Below are 25825 nucleotides of genomic sequence, written 5' to 3' on the forward strand. Positions count from 1 at the left end.
TGTCGTCCCATCCCTGAAGTTTGGAGTTGAGGTAAGGCAGTGAAGATTTATACCATACCATACTTTTGTCCATGCACCAAGCCAGCTGGATGCAAAGCATCCACAATTTAAAAAAAAAATCGGTGCTCTTCTCAAGGCTTTAATGTGAGTCTTGTCAAATTTAGAAGACCTTTTATTTCAAATGAAAATGACCAAAATTGAATAATACTTTGGAGATGCTGAAAATAACAAAAAAAGTTTTAATTCCCAGAGTTGGTAGTTTTGCAAAATATCATACACTTCACATTGACACAAACCAAGCAGCCACATGCAAGAATTTTAGGCAAGTAGGTATCAGTGTTAGTACCTGCAACCAGCAACAAGTTGGGCGAACTCTGCACTCTCTTCACAGAGGCTAATTTAACTGATGTAGCGGCACGTTTACGAGCACACCCACCGCTGTCTGAAAACAGAATCACAGAAATGCACAGCATACTTATCAAGCAGAGCATAAAGTGAGCAAAGCCAGTGTAACTTATTTAGTGGCAGAACATTCCAAGTAAATCAAACCAAGCACATTATTTACATGCGTGAAAGCTGCTCAAGTTAATATAACAAATCGCTCAGTAAAACCAATAGCAATTAACATCTCAAAACATAACAAGAACTAGCAATAGGCCATTTGGCCCCTTTTGTCTGTTCTGTCATTCAAGATTATCTTAGCTAACTTAGCTAACTGTTCTGTCATTCAAGATTATCTTAGCTAACTTAGCTAACTGTTCTGTCATTCAAGATTATCTTAGCTAATAATGCCACATATATGTGGGATAGGTGGGTGGGAGAGGAAATATTATTTCAGGCTGAACCAGAAATTTACTACATGTGATGTGGATGATACGGAATGCCAATCCCTAATTCCCCTTGGATCAGGTGGTTTGCTGGGCTATATTTGAATTTGCTGGGCTTAGAATTGAGCTCGTCACTGTGCTCCTGGTGAAACATGTCCACCAGATTAGAGAAAAAAGTCTGCCTTTTCTTAAAGAACCTGGTAGTTTCACAGTGAACGTTACGATGCTATAATTTCCTCCATATTTAATGAGCCAAAAAAAAATTCCTTACATCATGGTGGGAATTTAACCTGCTTCTCTAGACTATTTCCAATTCACTGGGTTACTAGTCCAATGGGAGAAGATACAATGCCAATAATCATAGAGAAGCAACAAGTAAGTAGGAAGATTTAATGCTTTATTTAACTAAAGGAGATGCCAAGTGATGATCATGGGAAATGAAAGGAAGAAATATCAACAGCTGTCTCTCCTTTTGGGTGCGGTAGTGTAAGACCAAAGAGGCTGGAGGAGCTAGACAGGGGCGAGAAGATTTGAGCAAGGGCTGAACAAAAAGCTGGCAAGTATATAAAAGATAATGGTGAAAATAATGTCAGCTGCAATCTAAAATGAAGATAAAAACAATGGGGTAGGAAAAGACAACTAAGTACAGAAAGTCACTTCCATGCAGTAGTTATGTCACAAGCATTGTGACTGGAAATGCCCTACCTACCTAGCAGATGTAAAAGAGAACAAATCCAATGAGAAATCAGTAACATTCTTTTCAGCATCTCCCTCATCCCGAGACACCTAGAATTTTGCACTACACTTAAATATTGTCATGATAACTTGTGTTTAAATCTTAAGCAAGAATCACAACTTGAAGCTCTGTGGTGGGATCATTCAAGTAATTTTGCTTGTAGAACATACTTGACCTAGTAGTTTGAATCATAAAACGCAGAGAAATTGAAATGCCTTTGAAATTGCAATTTCAGAATCAGAATCAGGTTTATTATCACTGGCACATGGTGTGAAATTTGTTAACTTAGCAGCAGCAGTTCAATGCAATACATAATATAGAAGAGGAAAAAAAATAAAAATAATAATAAGTAAATCAATTACAGTATATATATTTTGAAGCCTTCAGGCTTCTGTACCTCCTACCTGATGGTAACTTGATTTCAAAAGTTCTCTACCAATGGAAGTCTTTTTTTATATGTCTTAATCAGTTATTGACTAATTGCAGGAGATATTAGTCAACATCTCAATTATTGATATGTCGTAAGATTGCCAAATGATAGGAGGAGAGCTAGATGAACTTTCCAAAATCTACTTTCAGATATCTTTTAAGGTTGAACAATTCTAACACACTACCATGTAATTTTTACCACATTGAACAGAATTGTACAGCATTGATACTAATTGTAATTCTGAGCATTCGTTGCTGATGTAAATAAAATAACCTGAAGTGGGAGAATAGATGACATTAAATAGGAAGTATACTGTAACCAGTGGACAGAGGAACAGATAGGAAGTTACAAGTTTTTTTACAATATTATTTCCATAAATTAGAGGCTATTAAATAAGCTTATTTTAAAGAAAGCTAAAAGTTGGAAATCTCAAATAAAAACAGAAAATACAGAGAAGGCAGAGGAATACAAGTCAGGATATACAAGGGACTGATCTGTATCATAGATAGTTAGGCTACATCCACACCAGACCGGACAATTTTGAAAACACCAGTTTCGCGTAAAAATGACAGGTGTCCACACTCTGCGTTTTTGAAAATACCTCCGTCCACATTAAAATGGATATTTGGGCGAGTTTCCTCCTACTGGGCATGCGCAGGATACACGGAAAACAAGCGAAGAGGAAACGGTATACTTGGTGCATGTTTGCCCAGTTACAGACTAGAAAAACTTAAAAGGAAATTGCCAAACGAAAGACTTGGTGCGCGTTTGTCCAGAAACATTTTCTACAGCCATAATCTCTTCACCGATGAAAGAGACGACAGCTACAACTAAATGCAATAAGGCTTGTCACTGGGCAAAAGTGAAATTTGCTGTTACCTCATTTGTTTGCCTTTACTTTTGCCATGTCTTTGTGTATTATTTTGCTGTATTTAACATGTGCAATAAAACGAGTTACTGGGCAAAAGTGACAATTGCATCTATTGAATGTTTGCACAAGCTATACATTAATAAAGCACCTTGTTAAATGTATAGAACATGTCTGCATCAGTGTTGTATTTTGTTACATTAGGATGTTACACATCTATTGTCAGATATTGTTGTTGTGGTGTTGGAGGTTGCGTTCAAGAAAACAATGAAATGCCGCGCTGCCGCCACCATTTGTTCCGGCACGTCATGACAGCGGTTTTAAAATTAGCCAGTTACCCCGTACACACTACAATAGCCAACCGGCGTTTTCAGATTTAAACACTCTGGAGAGTGTTTTAGAAAAGCTCCATTTTCGGGGGAGGAAAACGCCGTTTCAGTGTGGACGGAAGGTCAAAACGAAGAGAAAAAGTTTCGGTTACGGATTTATCTGGTCTAGTGTGGATGTAGCCTTAGTACTGTCCTGAGGATAAATTGCAAAGGGGTTAATGATGGTAGTTAGAGCATGATAGTTAGAGGATGGTAGTACAGACAAAAGGTTGATTTATACTTGTGCGTCAAATGTACGCCATAGGTACCACATACCCTATGCCATAGGGTGACGTGCACCTCCCCAAAAATGTAACTCACGCGTCGTGGCGACGCAGACCGCAACAACTGTGATTGGTCTGCTTGGTAGCATCGCATTTCCGGTTGCTTTTCTCTGCCATCTCTGTACACTGATGCAAAATAAATGGTTGGAGACGATGAACTAAATCATCAAGTCTATCTGCCGACATCCGAAAATATTTGACATGCATTTCCTCATCCATATCTCTCACGAAGAAACTCAACACAGTGGCATAGAAACCCCACCACCAGCTAGTGTTTTGGCGGTGAATTGCAGAGCGACACAGACACAACTACACATGCTCACTGTGGCGTTGTGTAGGGCTACGCAGAAGTATAAATCAGGCCTATGGCGTAGGCTCCGGCGTAGCCCGTACGCACAAGTATAAATCAGCCTAAAGAAGTGTAATGTGCTGCAAATAGCAAGGCTGTGTGACATACCTAGTTGATCTGGCTGTACTAATGAAGAGAGAAAAACTGAGCTAATATCATTAACCAATTTGACTGGAAGACTTTGACAACTTATCTCCACAGCTATGCTGGTCTCAGCTGATCAGAGATATTGCCTATGCTCTCTTGGCTTCCCCTTTCCACCACACACCTCCCTGTCTTCACTGCAAAAGAAATTTGCTGGCTTGCCCACAGAAGGCAAAGAGTGGTTGTGGACAGGTCATGTTCTGCGTGGAGGTCAGTGACCAGTGGTCTGCCTCAGGGATCTGTTCTGGGACCCTTACTCTTTGTGATTTTTATAAATGACCTGGATGAGGAAGTGGAGGGATGGGTTAGTAAGTTTGCTGATGACACAAATGTTGGAGGTGTTGTGGATAGTGTGGAGTGCTGTCAGAGGTTACAGCGGGACATTGATGGGATGCAAAACTGGGTTGAGAAGTGGCAGATGGAGTTCAACACAGATAAGTGTGAAGTGGTTCATTTTGGTAGGTCAAATATGATGGCAGAATATAGTATTAATGATAAGACTCTTGGTAGTATAGAGGAGCAGAGGGATCTTGGAGTCCAAGTCAATAGGACACTCAAAGCAACTGCACAGGTTGACTCTGTGGTTAAGAGGCCCTACGGTGTATTGGCCTTCATTAATCGTGGAATTGAATTCGGGAGCCGAGAGGTAATGTTGCAGCTATATAGGATCCTGGTCAGACCCCACTTGGAGTACTGTACTCAGTTCTTGTCGCCTCACTACAAGACGGATGTGGAAACCATAGAAAGGGTTCAGAGGAGATTTACAAGAATGTTGCCTGGATTGGGGAGTATGCCTTATGAAGACAGGTTGAGTGAACTCAGCCTTTTCTCCTTGGAGCGACAGAGGATGAGGTGTATAAGATGGAGGATAGAGGTGTATAAGATGATGAGAGGCATTGATCATGCGGATAGTCAGAGGCTTTTTCCCAGGGCTGAAATGACTGCCACAAGAGGGCACAGGTTTAAGGTGCCTGGGAGTAGACACAGAGGAGATGTCAGGGGTAAGTTGTTGTTGTTGTTGTTTTTAACGCAGAGAGTGGTGAGTGCGTGGAATGAGCTGCCGGGTACGGTGGTGGAGGCGGATACGATAGGGTCTTTTAAGAGACTTTGGATAAATACATGGAGCATAAAAAAACAGAGGGCTATGGGTAACCCTAATAATTTCTAAGGTAGGGACATGTTCAGCCAAATTTGTGGGCCGAAGGGCCTGTATTGTGCTGTAGGTTTTCTATGTTTCTATGAAATTTGTTATTCACTCTCTCCCACTTCTGGGAAAAGGTCTGATCAAATGCATTAATTTGCTTCTCTTTGCACCACAGTGCCTGCCATGCTGAGTATTCTCAGCATTTTCCCTTTTAATATCAGAATATTAACAGGACTAGAGAAATGGCTGTAGTGAAAAGCTCTGATATGGACAAATACAATGAGCCATGAGTCAACATCCGTAGTGACATTTTTGCACTGTTTAACTTTTACAGCATCTTGAACTTTCAAGATTATCTGTTGACAAGGTCTTGATGGCTACAAGGTGTTCAATCTTAAACAAGAGATTCTGCAGATGCTGGTAATCCAAAGCAATGTACACAAAATACTGGAGGAACTTAGCGGGTCAGGCAGCACTTATGGAAATGGATATAGAGTCTACATTTTGGGCTGAGACACTACATCAGGACTGGAAAGGGTGAAAATTGCAGAATGTGGGGGGAGGGGATGCAGGACAAGCTAGAAGGTAATAGGCGAAGCCAGGTGGGGAGGCAGTATGAAGTAAGAAGCTGAAAGGTGATAAGTAGAAAAGACAATGGGCTGGAGAAGAAGGAATCAGATAGGAGACAAGAGTGGACCATGGGAGAAAGAGAAGAAGGAGAGGCACCCAAAGAAATTATAGGCAGGTGAAGAGAAGAGGTACAGGTCGACCTTCACTAATCCAGCTACCTGTAATCCAGTTCCTTCGATAATCTGGCACTGATTATGCTTAATGTGATCCTTCTGTAATTCGGCATTTTCACTAATCTGGCACTCTTCAGGTCCCAATGGTGCCGGATTAGTGAAGGTTGACCTGTAATAGGCTTGATTGGAAAATTGAAGATGAGGAAGAGAAAATCTGCAGATGCTGGAAATCCAAGCAACACACACAAAGTGCTGTCACAGCCAGAAACATCGACTATACTCTTTTCCATAGATGCTGCCTGGTCTACCGAGTTCCACCAGCAGTTTGTGTGAAGAAGAGGTAAGTGGGAGGGAAAAAAATTACCAGAGGTTGGAAAAACATTGGTGTTCACACCATCTGGTCCCCTTTCACCTCTGTCCCCTTTCTCGATCTCTCGGTCTCCATCTCTGGAGACAAACCGTCTACCAATATCCTTTATGGCCATCTTGACTATACCTCTTCCCACCCTGTCTCCTGTAAAAATGCCATTCCTTTTCTCAGTTCCTTCATCTCCACAACATCTGTTCCCAAGAGGAGGCTTTCCTTTCCAGGACGTCAAAGATGTCCTTCTTCTTCAAAGAACAACATTTCCCTTCCTCTACCATTGATGCTGCGCTCACCTGCACTTCCACATTTCCAAGACATCCACACTCACCCCATCTTCCTGCTGCCTTAACAGGGGTAGAGTTCCTCTTGTCCTCACCTACCATGCCATAAGCTTCGCATCCAACACATCATTCTCCACAACTTCCACTATCTTCAATGGGACACTACCACCAAACTCATCTTTACCTATCACTCATACTCCACGTTCTGCAGGGATATCTCCCTGTGATTCCCGTCCATTTGTCCCTATCCACTAATTGCACTCATTTCACTTATTCCTATAAGCGGCTGAAGTGCTACACCTGACCATTCACCTCTTCCCTAACCTCTACTCAGTGCCTCAAACTGTCCTTTGAGGTGAGACACTATTTCACCGGACACTACAGTTTCTGGTGCTCGCCTCCGGGTCCAACATATTATCCTCCGTAACTTCCACCATCTACAACGGGATCCCACCACCAAGCACGTCTTTCGCTTCCTCCCACTTTCTGCAGGAATCGCTCCCTATGTGACTCCCTTGTCCATTCGTCCCCCCATCCCTTCCCACCGATCTCCCTCCCGGCACTTATCCTTGTAAGCGGAACAAGTGCTACACCTGCCCTTACACTTCCTCCCTCACTACCATTCAGGGCCCCAGACAGTCCTTCCAGGTGAGGTGACACTTCACCTGTGAGTCGGCTGGGGTGATATACTGTGTCCGATGCTCCCGATGCGGCCTTCTATATATTGGCGAGACCCGACACAGACTGGGAGGTCTCTGATCATGATCATGACTAACATACCATTAACAATGATATTTAAATACTACCTATTACCAATTCATTAAATATATGGGAAGTTAGGTGGGTGACCTTGGCGGCTACTTTGACAGAACACAAGGTGTTTGGTGGGATGATATGAAGTATTAATTTCTACTTTATATCAACTACACTACTGTGCAAAAGCCTCTGGTGCATATATTATAGCTATGGAGCCTAAGATTTTTACATAGTACTATAGTAATTTTATATATTGCACTGTACTGCTTCGCAGAAAAAGGAAAACTCATGACTTATGTGAGTGATGAGTGATGATAAACCTGATTCTGATGTGTATCTCTATTGTGGACTGGGAGTGGAAATATGTCTTAGCAGACTGTGTGTGCGTGTGTGCGTGTGCGTGTGTATATACGCGCGCTTGTGCAGTACTGTTTATCTGTAAAACAGCAAATATACGTGTAAAGACATTTTTCTGAATGTCATTCACAACACGCTGGAGGAACTCAGCAGGTCAGGCAGCATCTGTGGAAAAGATCAGTCAACGTTTTGGACCGGAACCCTTAGTCAGGACTGAAGAGGGAAGGGGAAGAGGCCCTATAAAGAAGGTGGGGGGGGAGGGTGGGAAGGAGAAGGCTGGTCAGCTCCAGGTGAAAAACCAGTAAGGGGAAAGATAAAGGGGTGAGGGAGGGGAAACAGGGAGGTGATAGGCAGGAAAAGTGAAGAAGGAACAGGGGAAAACACAATGGGTAGTAGAAGGAGGCGGAATCATCAGGGAGGTGATAGGCAGCTGGGGGAGGGGGCAGAGTGGCATAGGGATAGGGGAAGGGAGGGAGAGGGAATTACCGGAAGTTAGAGAATTCTATGTTCATACCAAGGGGCTGGAGACTACCTAGACCGTATACGAGGTGTTGCTCCTCCAACCTGAGTTTAGCCTCATCATGGCAGTAGAGGAGGCCATGTATGGACATATCTGAATGGGAATGGGAAGCACAGTTGAAGTGGGTGGCTACTGGGAGATCCTATCTATTGTGGCGGACGGAGTGGAGGTGCTCGATGAAGTGGTCCCCCAATCTGTGTCGGGTTTCACCAATGTAGAGGAGGCCGCACCAGGAGCACCAGATGCAATAGATGACCCCAACAGACTCACAAGTGAAGTGTTGCCTCACTTGGAAGGACTGTTTGGGGCCCTGAATGGTGGCAAGCGAGGAGGTGTAGGAACAGGTGTAGCATTTGCGCTTACAGAGATAAGTGCCAGGTGGGAGATCCGTGGGGAGGGACGTGTGGACCAGGGAGTCGCGGAGGGACCGATCCCCATGGAAAGCGGAGAGGGTGGAGAGGGAAAGATGTGCTTAGTGGTGGGGTCTTGTTGAAGGTGACGGAAGTTGCAGAGGATAATGTGCTGGATCCAGAGGCTGGTGGGGTGGTAGGTGAGGACAAGGGGAACTCTGTCCCTGTTGTGGTGGCGGGAGGATGAGATGAGAGCCAAAGTGCGGGAAATGGAGGAGATGCGGGTGAGGGCATCATTGATGACAGCAGAAGGGAAATCACGATCCTTAAAGAAAGAGGGCATTTGAGATGTCCTGGAATGGAAAACCTCATCCTCGGAGCAGATGCGGCGGAGATGGAGGAACTGGGAATAGGGAATGGCATTTTTGCATGTGGCGGGGTGGGAAGAAGTATAGTTGAGGTAGTTATGAGTTGTAGAAGATGTCAGTGGACAGTCTGTCTCCAGAGATGGAGACCGAAAGATCGAGGAAGGGGAGAGAAGTGTCCGAGATAGACCAAGTGAATTTGCGGGCTGGGTGGAAGTTAGGAGTAAAGTCAATGAAATTGACGAGCTCAGCATGGGTGCAGGAAGCAGCACCAACGTAGTCAACTTCCGGTAATTCCCTCCCCCTCACTTCCCCTACCCCTATGTCATTCTGCCCCCTCCCCCAGCTGCCTATCACCTCCCTCATGGTTCCGCCTCCTTCTAGTACCCATTGTGTTTTCCCCTATTCTTTCTTCACCTTTCCTGCCTATCACCTCCCTGCCTCCCCTCCCCCACCCCTTTATCTTTCCCCTTACTGGTTTTTCACCTGGAACCTACCAGCCTTCTCCTTCCCACCCTCCCCCCACCTTCTTTATAGGGCCTCTGCCCTTCCCTCTACAGTCCTGACGAAGGGTTCCGGTCCGAAATGTCGACTGATCTTTTCCACAGATGCTGCCCGACCTGCGGAGTTCCTCCAGCGTGTTGTGTGTGTTGCTTTGATCCCAGCATCTGCAGATTATTTTGTGTTTCTAAATGTCATTGTTACCTATATAAAAAAAAGTCTAGAATATAAAACTTTGTCCAAAGATACACAATTGCAAATAGAAATAAGGTTATAAGGTACCATACCACTTTCTTACGCTGATAAAATGAAAGGATCCTTACAAGGAAAGTTAGTGTTGTCACGTAACTTTTCAGATAAGCAATATCATACTCTTAAATTTACACAGGTTGCAAGTAGTAATACAGTTTTCTTAGAATTTTCCACTGTATTGACTGAGGGATAAAATAAATCCTAAAATGCTTAAATATACAAAAAGGTTTTAGCAATTACTTAATTTGTTTGCTGTCAGTTTAACTATAATGACTGCATGACAATTACAGTATATGTCACAGAATTAATACAGAATGGATTTGATTGGTTTAACCATATTGGGGTTCAAAAACATAATCACTAAAATACTTAAAATTAAAAAAAATAATTATTTGTGCAAGTAAAACAAGAAAAATATTTAAAACTATCAATAAGTATACAGCAAAGATTCTAGATGGTAATAATATCTTATAGATAGGTTATACTTATTAGAATGGTATGCTCCCCCTACATTTTATGTTAAAACCCTGCTGAGTCCCCTGTCTGTGAATGTAATAGATTCATCAGCAATTCTCCGAGAACACAATCTTGGACTAACATGTTCGGGTGATAAACATAGTATCTAATTCAAATACTGTAGGATGGTGGGTGGGGTGGAGGCAAAAACAATTAAGAGCTTTTATGGTGATTGACTGTTTGATTAATCAAATACTTGGGAAACTACTTAAAATTTGAAGTTCCTTAAATTCATGAGCACAAGCAAACGGTAGGAGGTATGTCACAAGATTTATTTCCACTGCATTTAAACCTGTACTCAAAGTTTTGTTTAAATCGATCCCTCATTATACATTAAGCAAAGTTTCCATTTTTCTAGTTTGGAATTTCTAAAAGTTTGCCCAAGTGGGTATATTGAAATCTCAGAGAATCAGAATCAGATTTATTACTATGTTGTGAAATTTGTAAGACCATAAACCTTAAGACATAGGAGCAGAATTAGGCCATTCAGCCCATTGAGTCTACTCTGCCATTCCATCATGGTTGATCCCAGATCCCACTCAACCCCATACACCTGCCTTCTCACCATATCCTTTGATGTCTTGACCGATCAGGAAACAATCAACTTCCGCTTTAAATATACCCATGGACTTAACCTCCACCACAGTCTATGGCAGAGCATTCCACAGGTTTACTACTCTGGCTAAAAAAAAATTGCTCCTTACTTCTGTTCTAAAAGGACAAAGACAGCAGTACAGTGCAATACATAAAATATACTATAAATTGTAATAAGAAATAAATAAAATACTGAGTAAGTCATGCAAAAAGAGAGCAACAATAGTGAAGGTAGTGTCACGGGTTTGTTGTCTTTTAGGAATCTGATATTGGAGGGGAAGAAGTTGTCCTGAAATGTTGAGTATATATCTGCAGGCTCCTATGCCTCTCTGATGGTAGTAATGAGAAGAGGGCACGTCATGGGTGGTGGGTATCTTAATGATGGATGCCACTGTTTTGAGGCATCACCTTTTGAAGATGCCCCAGAAAATTATTGGTTAAGTTGGCCAAATAGCTATTACTCTTCAACAATCAGGCTCCTGAACCAGAATGGACAACTTCACTCACCCCAACACTGAACACAATTCAAGGACTCACTTTCCAGGACTCTACAACTCGGTATTATTTATTTATTAGTAGGTTCTTCCTTCTGTATTCACACAGTTTGTCAGTCTTTGTGTGTAATTATTCATTGATTCTATGGTATTTCTTTGTTCTACTGTGAATGACTGTAAGAAAATGAATCTCAAGGTAGTAACGGTAGTTGTATATGGGACATATGCTTACTTTGATAATAAATTTACTTTGAACATCACCTTTAACTTCTGATTTTTTATGTTATCTCACATATTTAATTCCCTCTCTCTTCTATATCCTTCAGCTCAGTATATCCCATCTCACTTTGTCTTGTTTTGATCAATTCATCACTTATTTTTCTTTTGACCACAAGATAGAAGCTCTCCTTGAAAGTGTTGTGCACTCTCCAAGATTTTGTATTCTCTGCCCAATAGAAATGGCAAGAAGAGAGAATGATTAGAGCATGAAAGTTCTTGATTATGTTGGCTGTTTTCTTGAAGCAGTGGGAAGAGAGGACAGAGTCAACGGAGGGGAAATTGGTCTGCGTGATAGACTGGACTTCATTCACAAATCTCTGCAATTTCTTGTGGTTTTGGGTCGACCAATTGCCCCACCAAGCTGTGATACAGAAACATAGAAAATAGGTGCAGGAGTAGGCCATTCTGCCCTTCGAACCTGCACCGTCATTCAGTATGATCATGGCTGATCATCCAACTCAGAACCCTGCACCAGCCTTCCCTCCATACCCCCTGATCCCTTTAGCCACAAGGGCCATATCTAACTCCCTCTTAAATATAGCCAATGAACTGGCCTCAGCTGTTTCCTGTGGCAGATAATTCCACAGATTCACCACTCTCTGTGTGAAGAAGTTTTTCCGCATCTCAGTCCTAAGAGGCTTCCCCTTTATCCTCAAACTGTGACCCCTCGTTCTGGACTTCCCCAACATCGGGAACAATCTTCCTACATCTAGCCTGTCCAATCCCTTTAGAATTTTATACGTTTCAATAAGATCCCCCCTCAATCTTCTAAATTCCAGAGAGTATAAGCCTAGTCAATCCAGTCTTTCACCATATGAAAGTCCTGCCATCCCAGGAATCAATCTGGTGAACCTTCTTTGTACTCCCTCTATGGCAAGAATGTCTTTCCTCAGATTAGGGGACCAAAACTGCACACAATACTCCAGGTGTGGTCTCACCAAGGCCTTGTACAACTGCAGTAGTACTTCCCTGCTCCTGTACTCGAATCCTCTCGCTATGAATGCCAGCATACCATTCGCCTTTTTCACCGCCTGCTGTACATTTGGAGAGGATGCTTTCTATGGTGCATCTATAAAAACTGTTAGGGTCATCAGGGACATGCCGAACTTCCTGAGGAAGTAAGAGATGATAAGCCCGTAGGTTAATGAACATCCTGTGTGGTAGAGTGTTCCCAGTTTACTAAATAAAAAGAAAAACAGATTTCTATTCACCCTGGGGACCAGACATGATCTATCGGAAATAACAATGCCATGATTACATCAGTAAAGCATCTTGGGGCAAACTGTGGTTGTGGAACTATAGCTCAGCAAAATGGCAGGAGAGCAGAAGTTAAAATTATAGTGACAAAATGAAGTTTAAAACATTTTCATGGAAACAAAACTCAGCAGATCATGCAGCAACCGTGGGGGAGTATGTTGATAATTCCTTTCTTCCCCACAGATGCTGCTTGACCCACTGAATCGCTCCAACAGCTTCTTTCCGTGGAAACACATTTACAGGGAAAGTCAATCATAATTGTTTCTTTTCAAGTTTTGTTTAAACTTTGCACTTGCTTTGAACTCTTGTGAGAAGGATGAAATTTAGACTAAGAATGATTGAATTTAGGAAACTGAAAACTGATACTCGAAAGTCAGAGGAGGAAAACATTTCAAAATTTCTGTCTTAGGGTACAAATTCATATTTCATGCATAGAAAGTACCGAATTATGACATGAACCATCTTATCGTGAATCTATTTTCTAGAAGTTTAATCTGAATCACGTAACATTTTAAACATTGGTTAATGCAAACAATACATTTAGTCTTAGCTTAGAGCATCAAACGTACCTGTATTCATGATGACAAGCCAAGCTGCTTCTTTATACTGGAAAATTCAGTTTAATTCTGAAAAGAAAAATAGAGTGCAGCTGTTTTACTGGGAGTTGAGATCAAGCCTTCACCAAACATGGCAATGTGCAACAATACAAGGACCCTTCAGTGATTTGTAACAGCAAACTCTTAGATCACTCATTCCGAAAACCCTCCTACTTAACGGAAATGGATTTGAGCCTTACTTAATCGACGTGGCCCAGAATGTAAGCTATTTGATGGCAACATTCCAGAGAGGAATGAACACAAACAGGTCCAAACTAATTATGCATTATTTTATCTGATAACAGCAACATTACCCTAACTGCAATGCACTTCATAACTATTATACAGCTTACTCACACTTTCTACAAATAACTGAAAGAGATTCCAAATGCAGACTTCATCCTCTGATCTATATGTGGAAGTGTTTAGGTAAGTTCATTCCATGATAGGGGAGACAATGACCCCATTAAACGAGGAATGAACAAGGCGGAATGAACTTACCAGGGAACACAAATACTGGATCTTGTCATCATCCTTTATCTTACATTTTCCTTCTGATAAGCAACTAAAATGCTGAACAGATCATGGGGTAAACTAACAACATGTTGATGAAGAATATATTCCAAAATTATTTGAAGATTTATCTTTAAGATCCATTATTCTTGCAGAGACCAGTTACTAATACACATAACAGTTTAGTTTATTCTCCCTCCCTGATCTTTACTCACTTGAAGCTCTTTATAATAATTACAGATTGGATGCGAGTAATTTTATAAGTCTGGTTTTGTTTATCAGAAAGTTGCATTGCCTGAAATACATGAGGAGTTTATGACATTAAGCACAGTAAATCCATAGCAGAAATGGCTGGCATTAGTATCTGGAATCATGTATAATTCATTATCACCAGGATTGATCCATTTCATTTTCTTTTTTAAAAGCACTCAATAACAAAATAGTGCAGCTCAAATGGCAAACAACGCTGCTGACTGCCAGCCACAGAATTAGCAATCCAAAAACTTCACATTGCAGTGATATTATTCTTCATCTGAAGATATTAGTGGAATAAATTGATGCTATTGCCATAATATTGAACATAGATACATTTTTTCAACTACTAATCTCCACCATCAGGTTCTACCATGAACTTCAGGCATCTTTGTATACAAGCCTAAAATATGTGAACAAAACCTGAAATTAGAATGCTTTAGGAAATATGGCATTAGTAACAGGAATGTAACATAAACTTTGGTATATTAAAGCTAAAAGTAGAAGTGTCAATGGGAAATTGATATACTGTATTAAGTGAGAAAGAAAGGGGTACAGGATAAAGAACATAAGAAATAGGAGCAGGAGTAGGCTATCCGGCCTGTTAAGCCTGCTCTGCCATTCAATAAGATCATGGCTGATCTGACCATCTCCACCTACCTGCCTTTTCCCCAAAACCTTTAATTACCTTACTATGCTACAATCTATCCAACCTTGTCTTAAACATATTTACTGAGGTAACCTCCACTGCTTCATTGAGCAGAGAACTCCACAGATTCACCACTCTCTGTGAAAAGCAGTTCCTCCCCATCTCCATCCTAAATCTACTTCCCCAAATCTTGAGGCTATGTCCCCTGGTTCACCTACAAGTGGAAACAACTTTCCTGTCTCTATCTTATCTATGTCTTTCGTAATTTTATATATTTTTTTAAGATCTCCTCTCATTCCATATTCCAGCCAGTACAGTCCCAGGCGACTCAATCTCTCCTCAGTTTAACCCCCTCATCTCTGGAATCAACCTGGCGAACCTCCTCTGCACTGCCTCCAAAGCCAGTATATCCTTCCTCAAGTAAGGAGACCAGAACTGCACACAGTACTCCAGGTGCAACCTCACCAGTACCCTGTACAATTGCAGCATAACCTCCCTGTTCTTAAATTCAATCCCTCTAGCATGATAGCCAACACTCCATTTGCCTTCCATTTGATAGCCTGCTGCACCTGCAAACCAACCTTTTGCAATTCATGCACAAGCACTCCCAAGTCCCTCTGCACAGCAGCATGCTGCAATTTTTTACCATTTAAATAATAGTCTGCTCTTTAATTTGCTCTTCCTCTCCATAACATGGAGAGGAAATGGAACTGATCAGATTGCTCTGCACTGAGCTAACATGAACTGAAAGGGCAGAATTGTCTCCCATGTCATAATTATCAAGCTAAACCAATGCAAAGCACATAATTTTCCCAGGGCTGAAATGGCTAGCATGAGGGGGCACAGTTTTAAGGTAAGTTTCGGTAATTCCCTCCCCCTCCCTTCCCCTATCCCTATGTCACCCTGCCCCCTCCCCCAGCTGCCTATCACCTCCCTCATGGTTCCGCCTCCTTCTACTATCCATTGTGCTTTCCCCTATTCCTTCTTCACCCTTCCTGCCTATCCCCTCTCTGCTTCCCCTCCCCCACCCCTTTATCTTCCCCTTACTGGTTTTTCACCTGGAACCTACCAGCCTTCTCCTTCCCACCCTCCTCCCACCTTCTTTATAGGGCCTCTGCCCCTTCCCTCTTCAGTCCTGATGAAGGGTTCCGGCCCGAAACATCGACCGATCTTTTCCACTGATGCTGCCCGACCTGCTGAGTTCCTCCAGCGTGTTGTGAGTGTTGCTTTGACCCCGGCATCTACAGAGTATTTTGTGTTTACAGTTTTAAGGTGCTTGGAAGTAGGTACAGAGGAAATAGAAACATAGAAAGCCTACAGCACCATACAGATCCTTCAGCCCACGAAGCTGTGCCAAACATGTCCTTACCTGAGAAATTACCTAGGGTTACCCATGCCCCTCTATTTTCCTGAGCTCCATGTACCTGTCCAGGAGTCTCTTAAAAGACCTAGGGTAAGTTTTTTTTTTAAAGAACGCAGAGAGTGGTGAGTGCATGGAATGGGCTGCTGGCGATGGTGGTGGAGGTGGATACAATAGGGTCTTTTAACAGACTCCTGGACAGGTACATGGAGCTCAGAAAAATAGAGGGCTATGGGTAACCCTTGGTAATTTCTAAGGTAAGGACATGTTTGGCACAGCTTTGTGGGGCAAAGGGCCTGTATTGTGCTGTAGGTTTTCTGTGCTCCTATGTTTTTAATACACATGCAGAGATTCAATGAAAAGATGGATTTGCCTTCTTTTCCCAAAAAAAATCTTTTTAGAAATGAAGACAAGAAACAACAAATCCTCAAGTATTTTACTGCTAAAACTGTTATATAAAGGCATGTTCTTTGTGGTTTCTGGTTTTCAACTTTGTAATTCTTGATGTTTTCAGAGATTGGAGAAAATAACTAAGATTTAGCCTTTAAGAATGCAGTGCGCCGGATTCTTCACATATTTTACTCTGCCAAAGGAGTGGAACTGATCGGAAAGTTATTTCCTCTTGAACTTGAACTAATGTTAGGACCATATGAGGGTTATGGTGAAACTAGCTGGACAATACATCCTGAATTTAAAGTACTCTAAAAATGTGCCGATTTTTTTTGTTAGTATCCATTATAATTGTAACAAAATCATCACTGTCAGTGAGACACTCGTTGGAGGAGGGCTCACCGGTGCCCAAACTACCACAGGTAGAAGAATACTGTTGCTCAGAGTAGGTAACGATCACATGCACATGAATCAGTCTCTTCTATTCAAACACTCCAGAAACTATTATGCTTTGTAAGTCAAAAGCATAAAACTAATCAAAAGAAAAACACAGAGCTGGGAATAACTTGTGTACTCTCGTTTCATTGTTACTTTAGTGAGACACAGACTTATGACATGGTGGCATAATAATGTACACCATTCATGTCGTTTTACATATTGAATTATGTAAACAAAGAATCATTAATCAAACAATACATTTACAATATTACTCAAATATTACAGAAATATTAAATACACAACACTCCTCTCTGCTTAGCTATAAATTAACTCAATATAGAGTGCATCTCAACTCAAATATGTAACGTATTACTCTCTTGACATCTATCTATATATCTTTACATACAATATACTATATAATAGACTATATACTATATAACTACAATATAGGCATCCACAGCATAGCAAATTTTAAATTGTCCCATTCACGTCTAAAGATTTAATTGCTGTGGAGGATGTCTTACTCTGGTGGAATAATGTCTTTCCTGAGAAGGGAGGTCACTCTGCTTGGCAGGTGACATTCGTGACTGTAAAACAATCTCAGGTTCTGGGGACTCTTCCATAGTGATTGTAGGAGTTAACTCTGGGATTGCAAGAAATGGTTCTGATAGCTCTGAATATCTTTCTTCTGGACTTGCTGGATTCCCAAACAGTGCAAGGCAGGCTGCTCAATCTGATGATCTACCCCAGAACACCAGAGGAAGTATTGAGCCAACGCTTTCATTTTGACCATACCTAGATGACTGGCATGTAGCTCCTTCAACACTTTAGCTCTCAGCATGGATGATTCAATACTCAATTCCTACATATGACAACTCCCATCAAGAGCAAGTTTTGCCTCCAATGGTAAAAATGGGGAAATGGAATTCCTACTGCACATTCCAGCCATTTTAGGTGACTATGTAAACCTGAGGCAGTGTGGAGTCTTTTCTGGCTTTCCTTTGGATCATCTCTGGCATAACAGGGAGACTTTCAACTTGCATTAGGGAGAATATGCCAAGAGGATTCAAAGACTCAAAGTACATTCATTATCAAAGTATGCCTGCAGTATACAACCTGGATCAAAAAACTATGGAAACAAAGAACTATGGAACCAACCCATAGAAAAACATCAAACATCAAATACCCCTACCCCCTATACACATAAAAATCACACTAAGAGCAACAAAAAACAAACAAGCGAAAGCACAGAATATAAAACACAAAATCAAAAGTCAAATTTCAGTACAGTACTGCTCAGTGTCCATTGTTCAAAGAGTGTCCTCTTTTGTAAAATTTTCAGGTATTTACTTTTCCAAAGATAAACAGGACAATCTATCAACATATCCTCGAGTAAAACCAAAGTCCTTCTTTGCATTCTTGCCGCTGCTGTTAGTGGAACATCCTTCTGTAGATTGAAAATTGACACTAGGGGTTGATGATCTGTAATGAGGATAAACTCTCTCCCATACAAGAACTGGTTGAAGCGTTTTACTCACCAAACCAGACTCAAGGCTTCTCTGTTAATCTGCGTGTAATTCTTCTCTGTAGCAGTAAGGGAGTGTGATGCAAAGGCAATGGGCATTCACTTTCATTACTCATAGCATGTGACAGGACGAAACCTATACCATAAGGCAAGGCATCACAGGCAAGTTTCACTGGACGATGTGGATTATAATGTGCGGATACAGATTCTGACGTCACCATTTACTTTACTTTTTGGAAATCCACCTCACACTGCTTTGTCCATTGCCATTTCCTCCCAATCCGTAGTAATGAGTTCAAGGATTGAAGCACAGTAGCTAGGTTTAGCAGGAACCTGTTATAGTAATTGACAAATCCTAAAAGGATTACAACTGTGATATTTCCTTTGACTTTGGGGCACCCACCACTGCTTGCAATTTTTCAGCACACTTATATAAATCTTCTGAGTCATTGATGTGACCACAGTAAGTAATGCTTGGTTTAAAGACTTCACATGTATTGCATTGTGCTCTGAGCCATAATCTTCTAAACAATGTCTTGAGATTTTGGAGATGTTCCTTGTGTCACATGTCCAGCAACAATGAATATATAATTGAGTCAGGTTTTATAAACAAACAAACATTTATTTAACTCTGCTCAAATATAGTGAAAAGTATTCAAACGACTAACTTAACTGGAAGTTAACTGCTATACGGCAACTCTGGAACAGTTCTTAAAGTGGTAAATTCGAACACAGTCTTAAGGTGGTAAATTTGAAAGTCCAAGTGATTTATATAGTCAGTAAGGAGAGACTTCTCTGGAAACGGATTTCTTTGAAGATGTGACATTACTGCTGATCACGGCGAAGGAAATAAAACAGCTTAAAGGAACTGACCTTTTTTCTGGATGGTGAACACTGCACAAACCTTCCTGATCTTGCAGAAATTATCTCAGAACCAGGCCACTATTCCTGAACAAAGATTCAATAAGGTCGATCCTTTACAAAACCGCCGAATGACACCAACTTTACTCGATCTTTCGGGTTCCCATACTTTGGTAAGGTCTTCACTCTCCAATACTAGACTGTAAAGGTAAATCAAAGGTGCAACACAAAAAAAAACTGGCAGCGATTAGCGAAACTGCCGGCACAACGATTTTTACCTTACAATAGAAAGTAAAACTCCACTTTAAAATGAAACTGTGTCAAGAGACAAATACGCAGCATAACAACGTAACTGACAAACTAAACTGCATGACGACAGGAGCGTCCCCTTTTATGTACCTGTAGGGAACATGTCATCACATGACCTCACACGGCAGGAAAATTACATCACCCCACCATTACAAGACCATTACATCATGCTCACAAGATACTCAATTACATCATGGTCATAAGACAGTCACAAGGTTCACACTCACTTTCATTCCTGACTGCAACTCAATTGCATCTCCATCTGTTATTTCCATTGACACAGCAATTTCAACTGTTTTCTTAAATGTGGGTTATGCTTCAGTTAGGAGCCATTTTTGAATGCTTTCTTGTAAGATTCCACAAACTAAATGATCTCTCAGTGCATCATCAAGCCCACTACTGGACTGACAATTTCTTCAATTCAGCCACATATGCTGAAACAGACTCCCCTTCCTTTTGATTCCACTTATGAAACTTAAAACATTCTGCAATCAGTGATGGTTTTGGTTCTAAATGTTCCTGCATTACTTTCACGATATCAGTAAAGCTCATTTCGGCTAGTTTGGTTGGAGCAGTCAAACTTCACTGCAACTTGTACCCAATGCACTCAGCAAAACTGGCACTTTCTTTTCATTGGCTTCAAAATACTGCTCAATTCATTCAGTATACAGTATCCAGTTATCTCTTGCGTACTCGATTTTGTCTATCTTTCCAATGAAGCCAGCCCTTTCTACTTTTTCTCACTCACCACTCCCATACCATAACAACGTGACCACAGACCTCACTTGCATGCACCCTACTCCTGAGTGGGAGCCTCTCTAGCATTCCCTCCTAACCAGGAGCCTCTCTACCTTCCACACTGACCCAAGGATCCATTGGTTCCCTCATTTAGAAGGAAAACAATTCCCTATCATTTTGAAGAGTTGGGGAGTTATCTCCAGATTGCTGACCAATATTCATCCCGTAGATACTTCAGAAAAATAGATTGTCTTATTATCATCCATCTCATCATCATTTAGAGATATGGCTTAGAAATTGGCCACCCAGCCCTTCACATCTGCACCAGTGATTAACCATCCATTTACACTAATGCTACATTGATGCTGTTTTTCATTCTCTCCACCACCCACCACAACCCCATTAGATTCTATCCACCCACATTGGGCCAATTAACCTATCAACCTGGATGTCTTTAGGATGTGGAAAGAAACCAGTCACTCGGGATGAATCCTAATGGGCACAGGGAGAATGTGCAAATTCCACACAGACATAATCCAAGGTCAGGACTAAACCTGCACAACCTGGCAATATGTAGCAGCAGCTCTACCAACTACATGACTCTATTTGTGGGAACTTACAGGGGAGCCACCTCAGAGTACCGGTTAGCTATTATATCTCTCAAGGTGTTCCTGAATTTAGAGTTCAATTCCAGTGCTGCCTGTAAGGAGTTTGTATGCTCTCCCTGTGACTGCACGAGGTTCCTCCAGGTGCTCAAGTTATTTCCCACAGTCCAAAGATGTATGGATTAGTAAATTAATTGGTCACTGTAAATTGTCCTGTGATTAGGTTGGTGTTAAATAGGTGGGTTGCTGAGCAGCGTGGCTTGTTGGGCTGGAAGAGTCTATATCTCTAAATAAATAAAATTACTGTGCTTTCTGCCCCACATTAAACTTCAAAACTATTTGTGTAACTGAAGTATAAGCTTAAACTGTGTTTTACAAATTCCAGCCTTCCTTTCATTCATCACCACTTTCATCTGTGCTTTGTTTTGCTCGGGACTTTTCCTGACAGCCACTCATCTGAATTTTACAGATGATTTTAGAAGTTTGCCCAAACTTAGATTTCAAAGTATGATTCTCATTGCCATAATTGATAGCAAAATTAGTTACTTGTAGTAATCATTACTGGAACAACATATTCTGTTCTCTTTCACTTGGTTTCAGATCTAAACAATGATTCCCATGTTTGTTTTCCCAAGAGATGTTGAAAATACTTCCCTTCACATTTCCTTAATTTTTGGAATTCTCCTGTGCCATCGACTGTGCTTTGAAGTTGCAGTGACAACTTCTAATGTTACGTCGTTGTCTGTCTCAATTTATTATCAAAGTACATATATATTACTATATACTATTTTGTGATTCATTTGTTTGCAGGCATTTATGGGGGGGGGAATTATAGAAATTTTACAACAAAAACAAACAATTAAAGCCTGACAAAGAGCCAATGAGCAAATAAAAATAATACTGAGGACACGAGTTGTAAAGAGTTCTTCAAAGAGAGTCTGTAGGTCATAGAATCAGTTCAGAGTAGTGAGTGAAGTTATCAACCGGTTCAGGAGCCTGATATTTACAGGGTAATAACTGCTCCTGAACCTGGTGGTAAGGGACCTAAAGCTTCTGCACCTCTTACCAAAACTTTCTGTACAATTACAACAAGATTTCCATTCTTTTACTTTTCATTCCTCTTAAATAATTTGCATTGCTAATTATTTGTTGTGCCAACAAACTAATTTGCTTATATGAAGACAAGCAGAACACAATCATTTAGTTCTCACATTAAACAATTAATATTCTGCTCTTGTACCCTTTCTCATAAAGTGGATAACCTCACATTTCTCATCTTATAATGCGAATTTTGCTACCCATTCACAACTTTCTATATCACATTACAGCCCCTCATGTTTTTCTTACAACTTAATGTCACATATAGTGCAGGTTTGTATAATCAGCAAACTTAAATGAAGCACAAAGCATCCAAGCCAAAAATTTGTTGTTGTTGTGGTTCAGTCATTTAATCGAGTCCGACTCTTCATGATCTCATGGACCATAGGGTCCATAGGGTTTTCATGGCAAGATACGGAAGTAGATCGCCAGGCCTTTCTTCTGTGCAAATACTGCTGCTGCCCAGTTTGGGACTCGGCTGGGTTTGAACTCAGGACCATCTGCCTTGAAGTCCAGTGCTGATGCCACTACACCACCAGCCGGCCCCAAGTCAAATACAGATGGCAAAAAAACTGGAGGTATAGCTCTGATCCTTAACGCACCCAACTAATTTCATCTAATGGCTCCCAAGGAAGGATATTTGCCAACCACATACAATCTAACCCATATAATTGCTTCATAACCATAGGAATATGATTGACTTTGAATTTCCCTCCGATAATACCCAGCAAGCCACTCAGTTCAACGTAACGAGGAACGAGGGATAGACGATAACTGCCAGACGCCACCAATGTCCACATCCTGATTCATCTAGGTCTGCCTGAACAAGTAACTGGGTGTGTATGTACAGATGTGTGTGTCTATCTATATATAGTTACATATCCCGTGAGCATGATGTAATTGCCTTGTGAGCATTATGTCATTATCTTGTGATGGGCATGATGTAATTGTCTCGTGACCGTGGGGTGATGTGATGTCACGTGATGGCATGGTATAAAAGAAAAAGTCGCCACAGTGACGCAGTTCTCATTTTTATTTTTAGTGTAACGTTGTGCCGGCAGTTTTGAAAATCACTGCCAGTTTTTGTTTGTTGCACCTTTGATTTCCTTTACAGTCCAGTATTGGAGAGTGAAAACATTATCAGAATTATCCGAGCAAAGGATTGGATAAAGTTAATGTCGTTCAGCTTCTTGGGATTGATCGACCTTTTTAATCTTCGTTCGGGAATTGTGGCATGCACATTTGAGTAAAACCCCTGCCAGGGTGGGAAGGTTTGTGCAGTGACCGCCCTCCAGTCAAAATGTCCAGTCAATTCCTTGACATCTTCGTGACTCCTTTGGACAAGGCATCTCTCGGCTGAGATCGACAGATTCATCATTGCTTCGAAGAAATTGTTTCGGGGAAGTCTCTCCTTAATGACTGTATAGATCACATGGACTTTTGAATTTACCATTTTAAGTCTGTGCTTGGATGAGAACTCTTTAAGAACAGTTTATAAGTTTGACTGTTTGTTCGATATAGTTGCCTAACTGTTAACTTCCGGTTAAGTTAGTTGTTTGTTTACTTTTCGATGTTTTGAGTAGAGGTTAATAAATATCATTGTTTGTTTATAAAACCTGACTCAATTTCATATCCATTGTTGAGTGTAGTTATTGTTCAAATTATAACAAAAACATTGCATCTGGAAAGGGACAAATGATACCAAAATTCTCCTTCAACAGATATGCCTTAGGGGTTAACAATAATGACAGGATGGAGCTATCAAGGGTAGGTGTTACTGCCTCACCCTTATTCCTCTGAAGTGGCTAGTGGCCAATTGCCTTCTTTATCATTGTAGCATTTGCTTGATTGTATTTTACTGATCTCTTATATGTACTTGTTATCTTGTATGTGCGAGAACTAGTCCTCAAGCTGCCATGTTGCCTGTTTGCAGCCGCTAGCGCGAAGCGTCAGGGACGATGTGAAATGGTGTTCAGCCTTTGAGAGCAAGTTAACTACTTTCCTCTGTTGTATCAGTGGCTATTCCTGGGGTCAACAGAAGTTGGGCTTCAGAATTTCATCCTTCTTTTTCACTTGACCAATAATGTTTTAAAAGGCAAGACTACCATTTTTCTATGCAGTTGGAGATGTCTGAGACTCCACCCATCCAGTACCCTCAGATAAGCCTGAGAAATGCATTTTTCCTCCTTCAAAATTTGCCTGGCACTCCATCGCTGTATCAATTTATGGTGGAACATATTACTTCCCTGTCACTATGTACTTCACTTCCAACTACTTCTTCACTTTTTCTGTCAATGACCAGACACTTCCTTCTTTCTCTACCTTGCCTTTCTCTTCACACTTCCATCTAATGCCTGCCATTCATTAATGGAAGTGATTCCAGCTGTTGCAATATGGTGAGTACTGCTGTTCCCATGGAAGTTGACACAAACAGTACACAGGGAGCAGAACTAGTTTTGCCAAAATGAGTGGCGTCTTGGAAAGAGGTGACTTGGTCCACACTTTCAAAAAGAAAACCATGAAGATTCACAAAATACCAAGTACGGAGCAGAGATAGATTACCAACCCAATAGCATTCAGGGAAATAAATATGGCAAAGCCTTGGATATCAATTTTTATGATCTTAAAAGAGGCTTATTAGCCAGAGGGGAATAACTTGGAAGATTTTTATGGCCATTATTTATCAAATAAAGTTTATAATGAGTCAAGATCAAGAGATCAGAACTTGCTGATCGATTTGAATAACAGACACACATGCTGGAGGAACTCAACAAGTCAGGCTGCATCTATGGAGGAGAACATTTTGGGCTTGATAAAAGGTCTTAGCCGGAAACATCTATTCCCCTCCATCAATGCTGCCTGACTTGCTGAGTTCAAGCATTTTGTGTGTTGCTCAAGATTTCCAGCATCTGCAGAATCTCATGTTTATCATTTGGAATATTTTGAGCAGATAACTGAATTAATTACTGTATATAGTGGTTAGCTAATGAACTGAATTTCCATACATTTTCAGAAAAGTCTTTGGAATTGAAAGTCTGCAGCTGTCATTCTTCAAACTAAATCCAATTAGGATTAGTGGCCCATTGATGAGATAACTAACTAAAACTGATTCAGGAGGCAAAAACAGGTCTGTTTTACTTCAGCCACTGCTTGCATTCCTCTAAAGTATTACGTAGGGCATTTCTAGCGATAATACAACATTAGTTGCTGAGACTATATTTTGTGGCTCAGTGGTTAAGGATCAAGGATCAGCTTTATTCACCATATACAGTACATTCAGTGGACACTTTATTAGGTACACTAACTGATTGGATTATTGTAGATATCCAAATCAGCCGATCATGAGACAGCAACTCAATGCATAAAAGCATGCAGACATGATCAAGAGGTTCAGTTGTTGTTCAGCCCAAACTTCAGAATAGGGATGACATATGGTCTAAGTGACTTTGATCTTGGAATAATTGTTGGTGTCAGAAGAGGTGGGTTGAGATTCTCAGAAACTGATTTCCAGGGAATTTCATGCACAACCGTCTGTAGAGTTTACAGAGAATGGTGTGAAAAACAAAAAGAAACATCCAGTGAGTGACAGTTCAGTGGGCAAAAGTGTCTTGTAATGAGAGAGATCAGAGGAGAATGGCCAGACTGGCTCAAGCTGACAGGAAGGCAACAGTAACTCAAATAACCATGTGTGCAGAAGAGCATCTCTGAA

The 25825-nt window shown here is 41.0% G+C and overlaps 1 protein-coding gene across 11 annotated transcripts in view; it reads right to left on the bottom strand.

The window, feature by feature from the left end:
• Positions 1–25825, bottom strand: part of LOC140197591 (sorbin and SH3 domain-containing protein 2-like) — a 369773-nt gene that overhangs the window by 154485 nt on the left and 189463 nt on the right. For 9 of the 11 annotated variants that reach the window (XM_072257760.1, XM_072257761.1, XM_072257759.1 and 6 more), the window contains 2 exons: positions 13352–13408; positions 347–442 (listed from right to left, as the gene is read on the bottom strand). In XM_072257760.1, coding sequence (XP_072113861.1) covers positions 347–442; positions 13352–13361 — 106 coding nt within the window. In that variant the 5' untranslated portion in view covers positions 13362–13408. The remainder of the gene's footprint in view (positions 1–346; positions 443–13351; positions 13409–25825) is intronic. The other 2 variants (XM_072257764.1, XM_072257763.1) reach the window with 1 other exon arrangement.

This window comes from Mobula birostris, chromosome 5, assembly GCF_030028105.1.
Source record: "Mobula birostris isolate sMobBir1 chromosome 5, sMobBir1.hap1, whole genome shotgun sequence".
Taxonomy (NCBI): Eukaryota; Metazoa; Chordata; class Chondrichthyes; order Myliobatiformes; family Myliobatidae; genus Mobula; species Mobula birostris.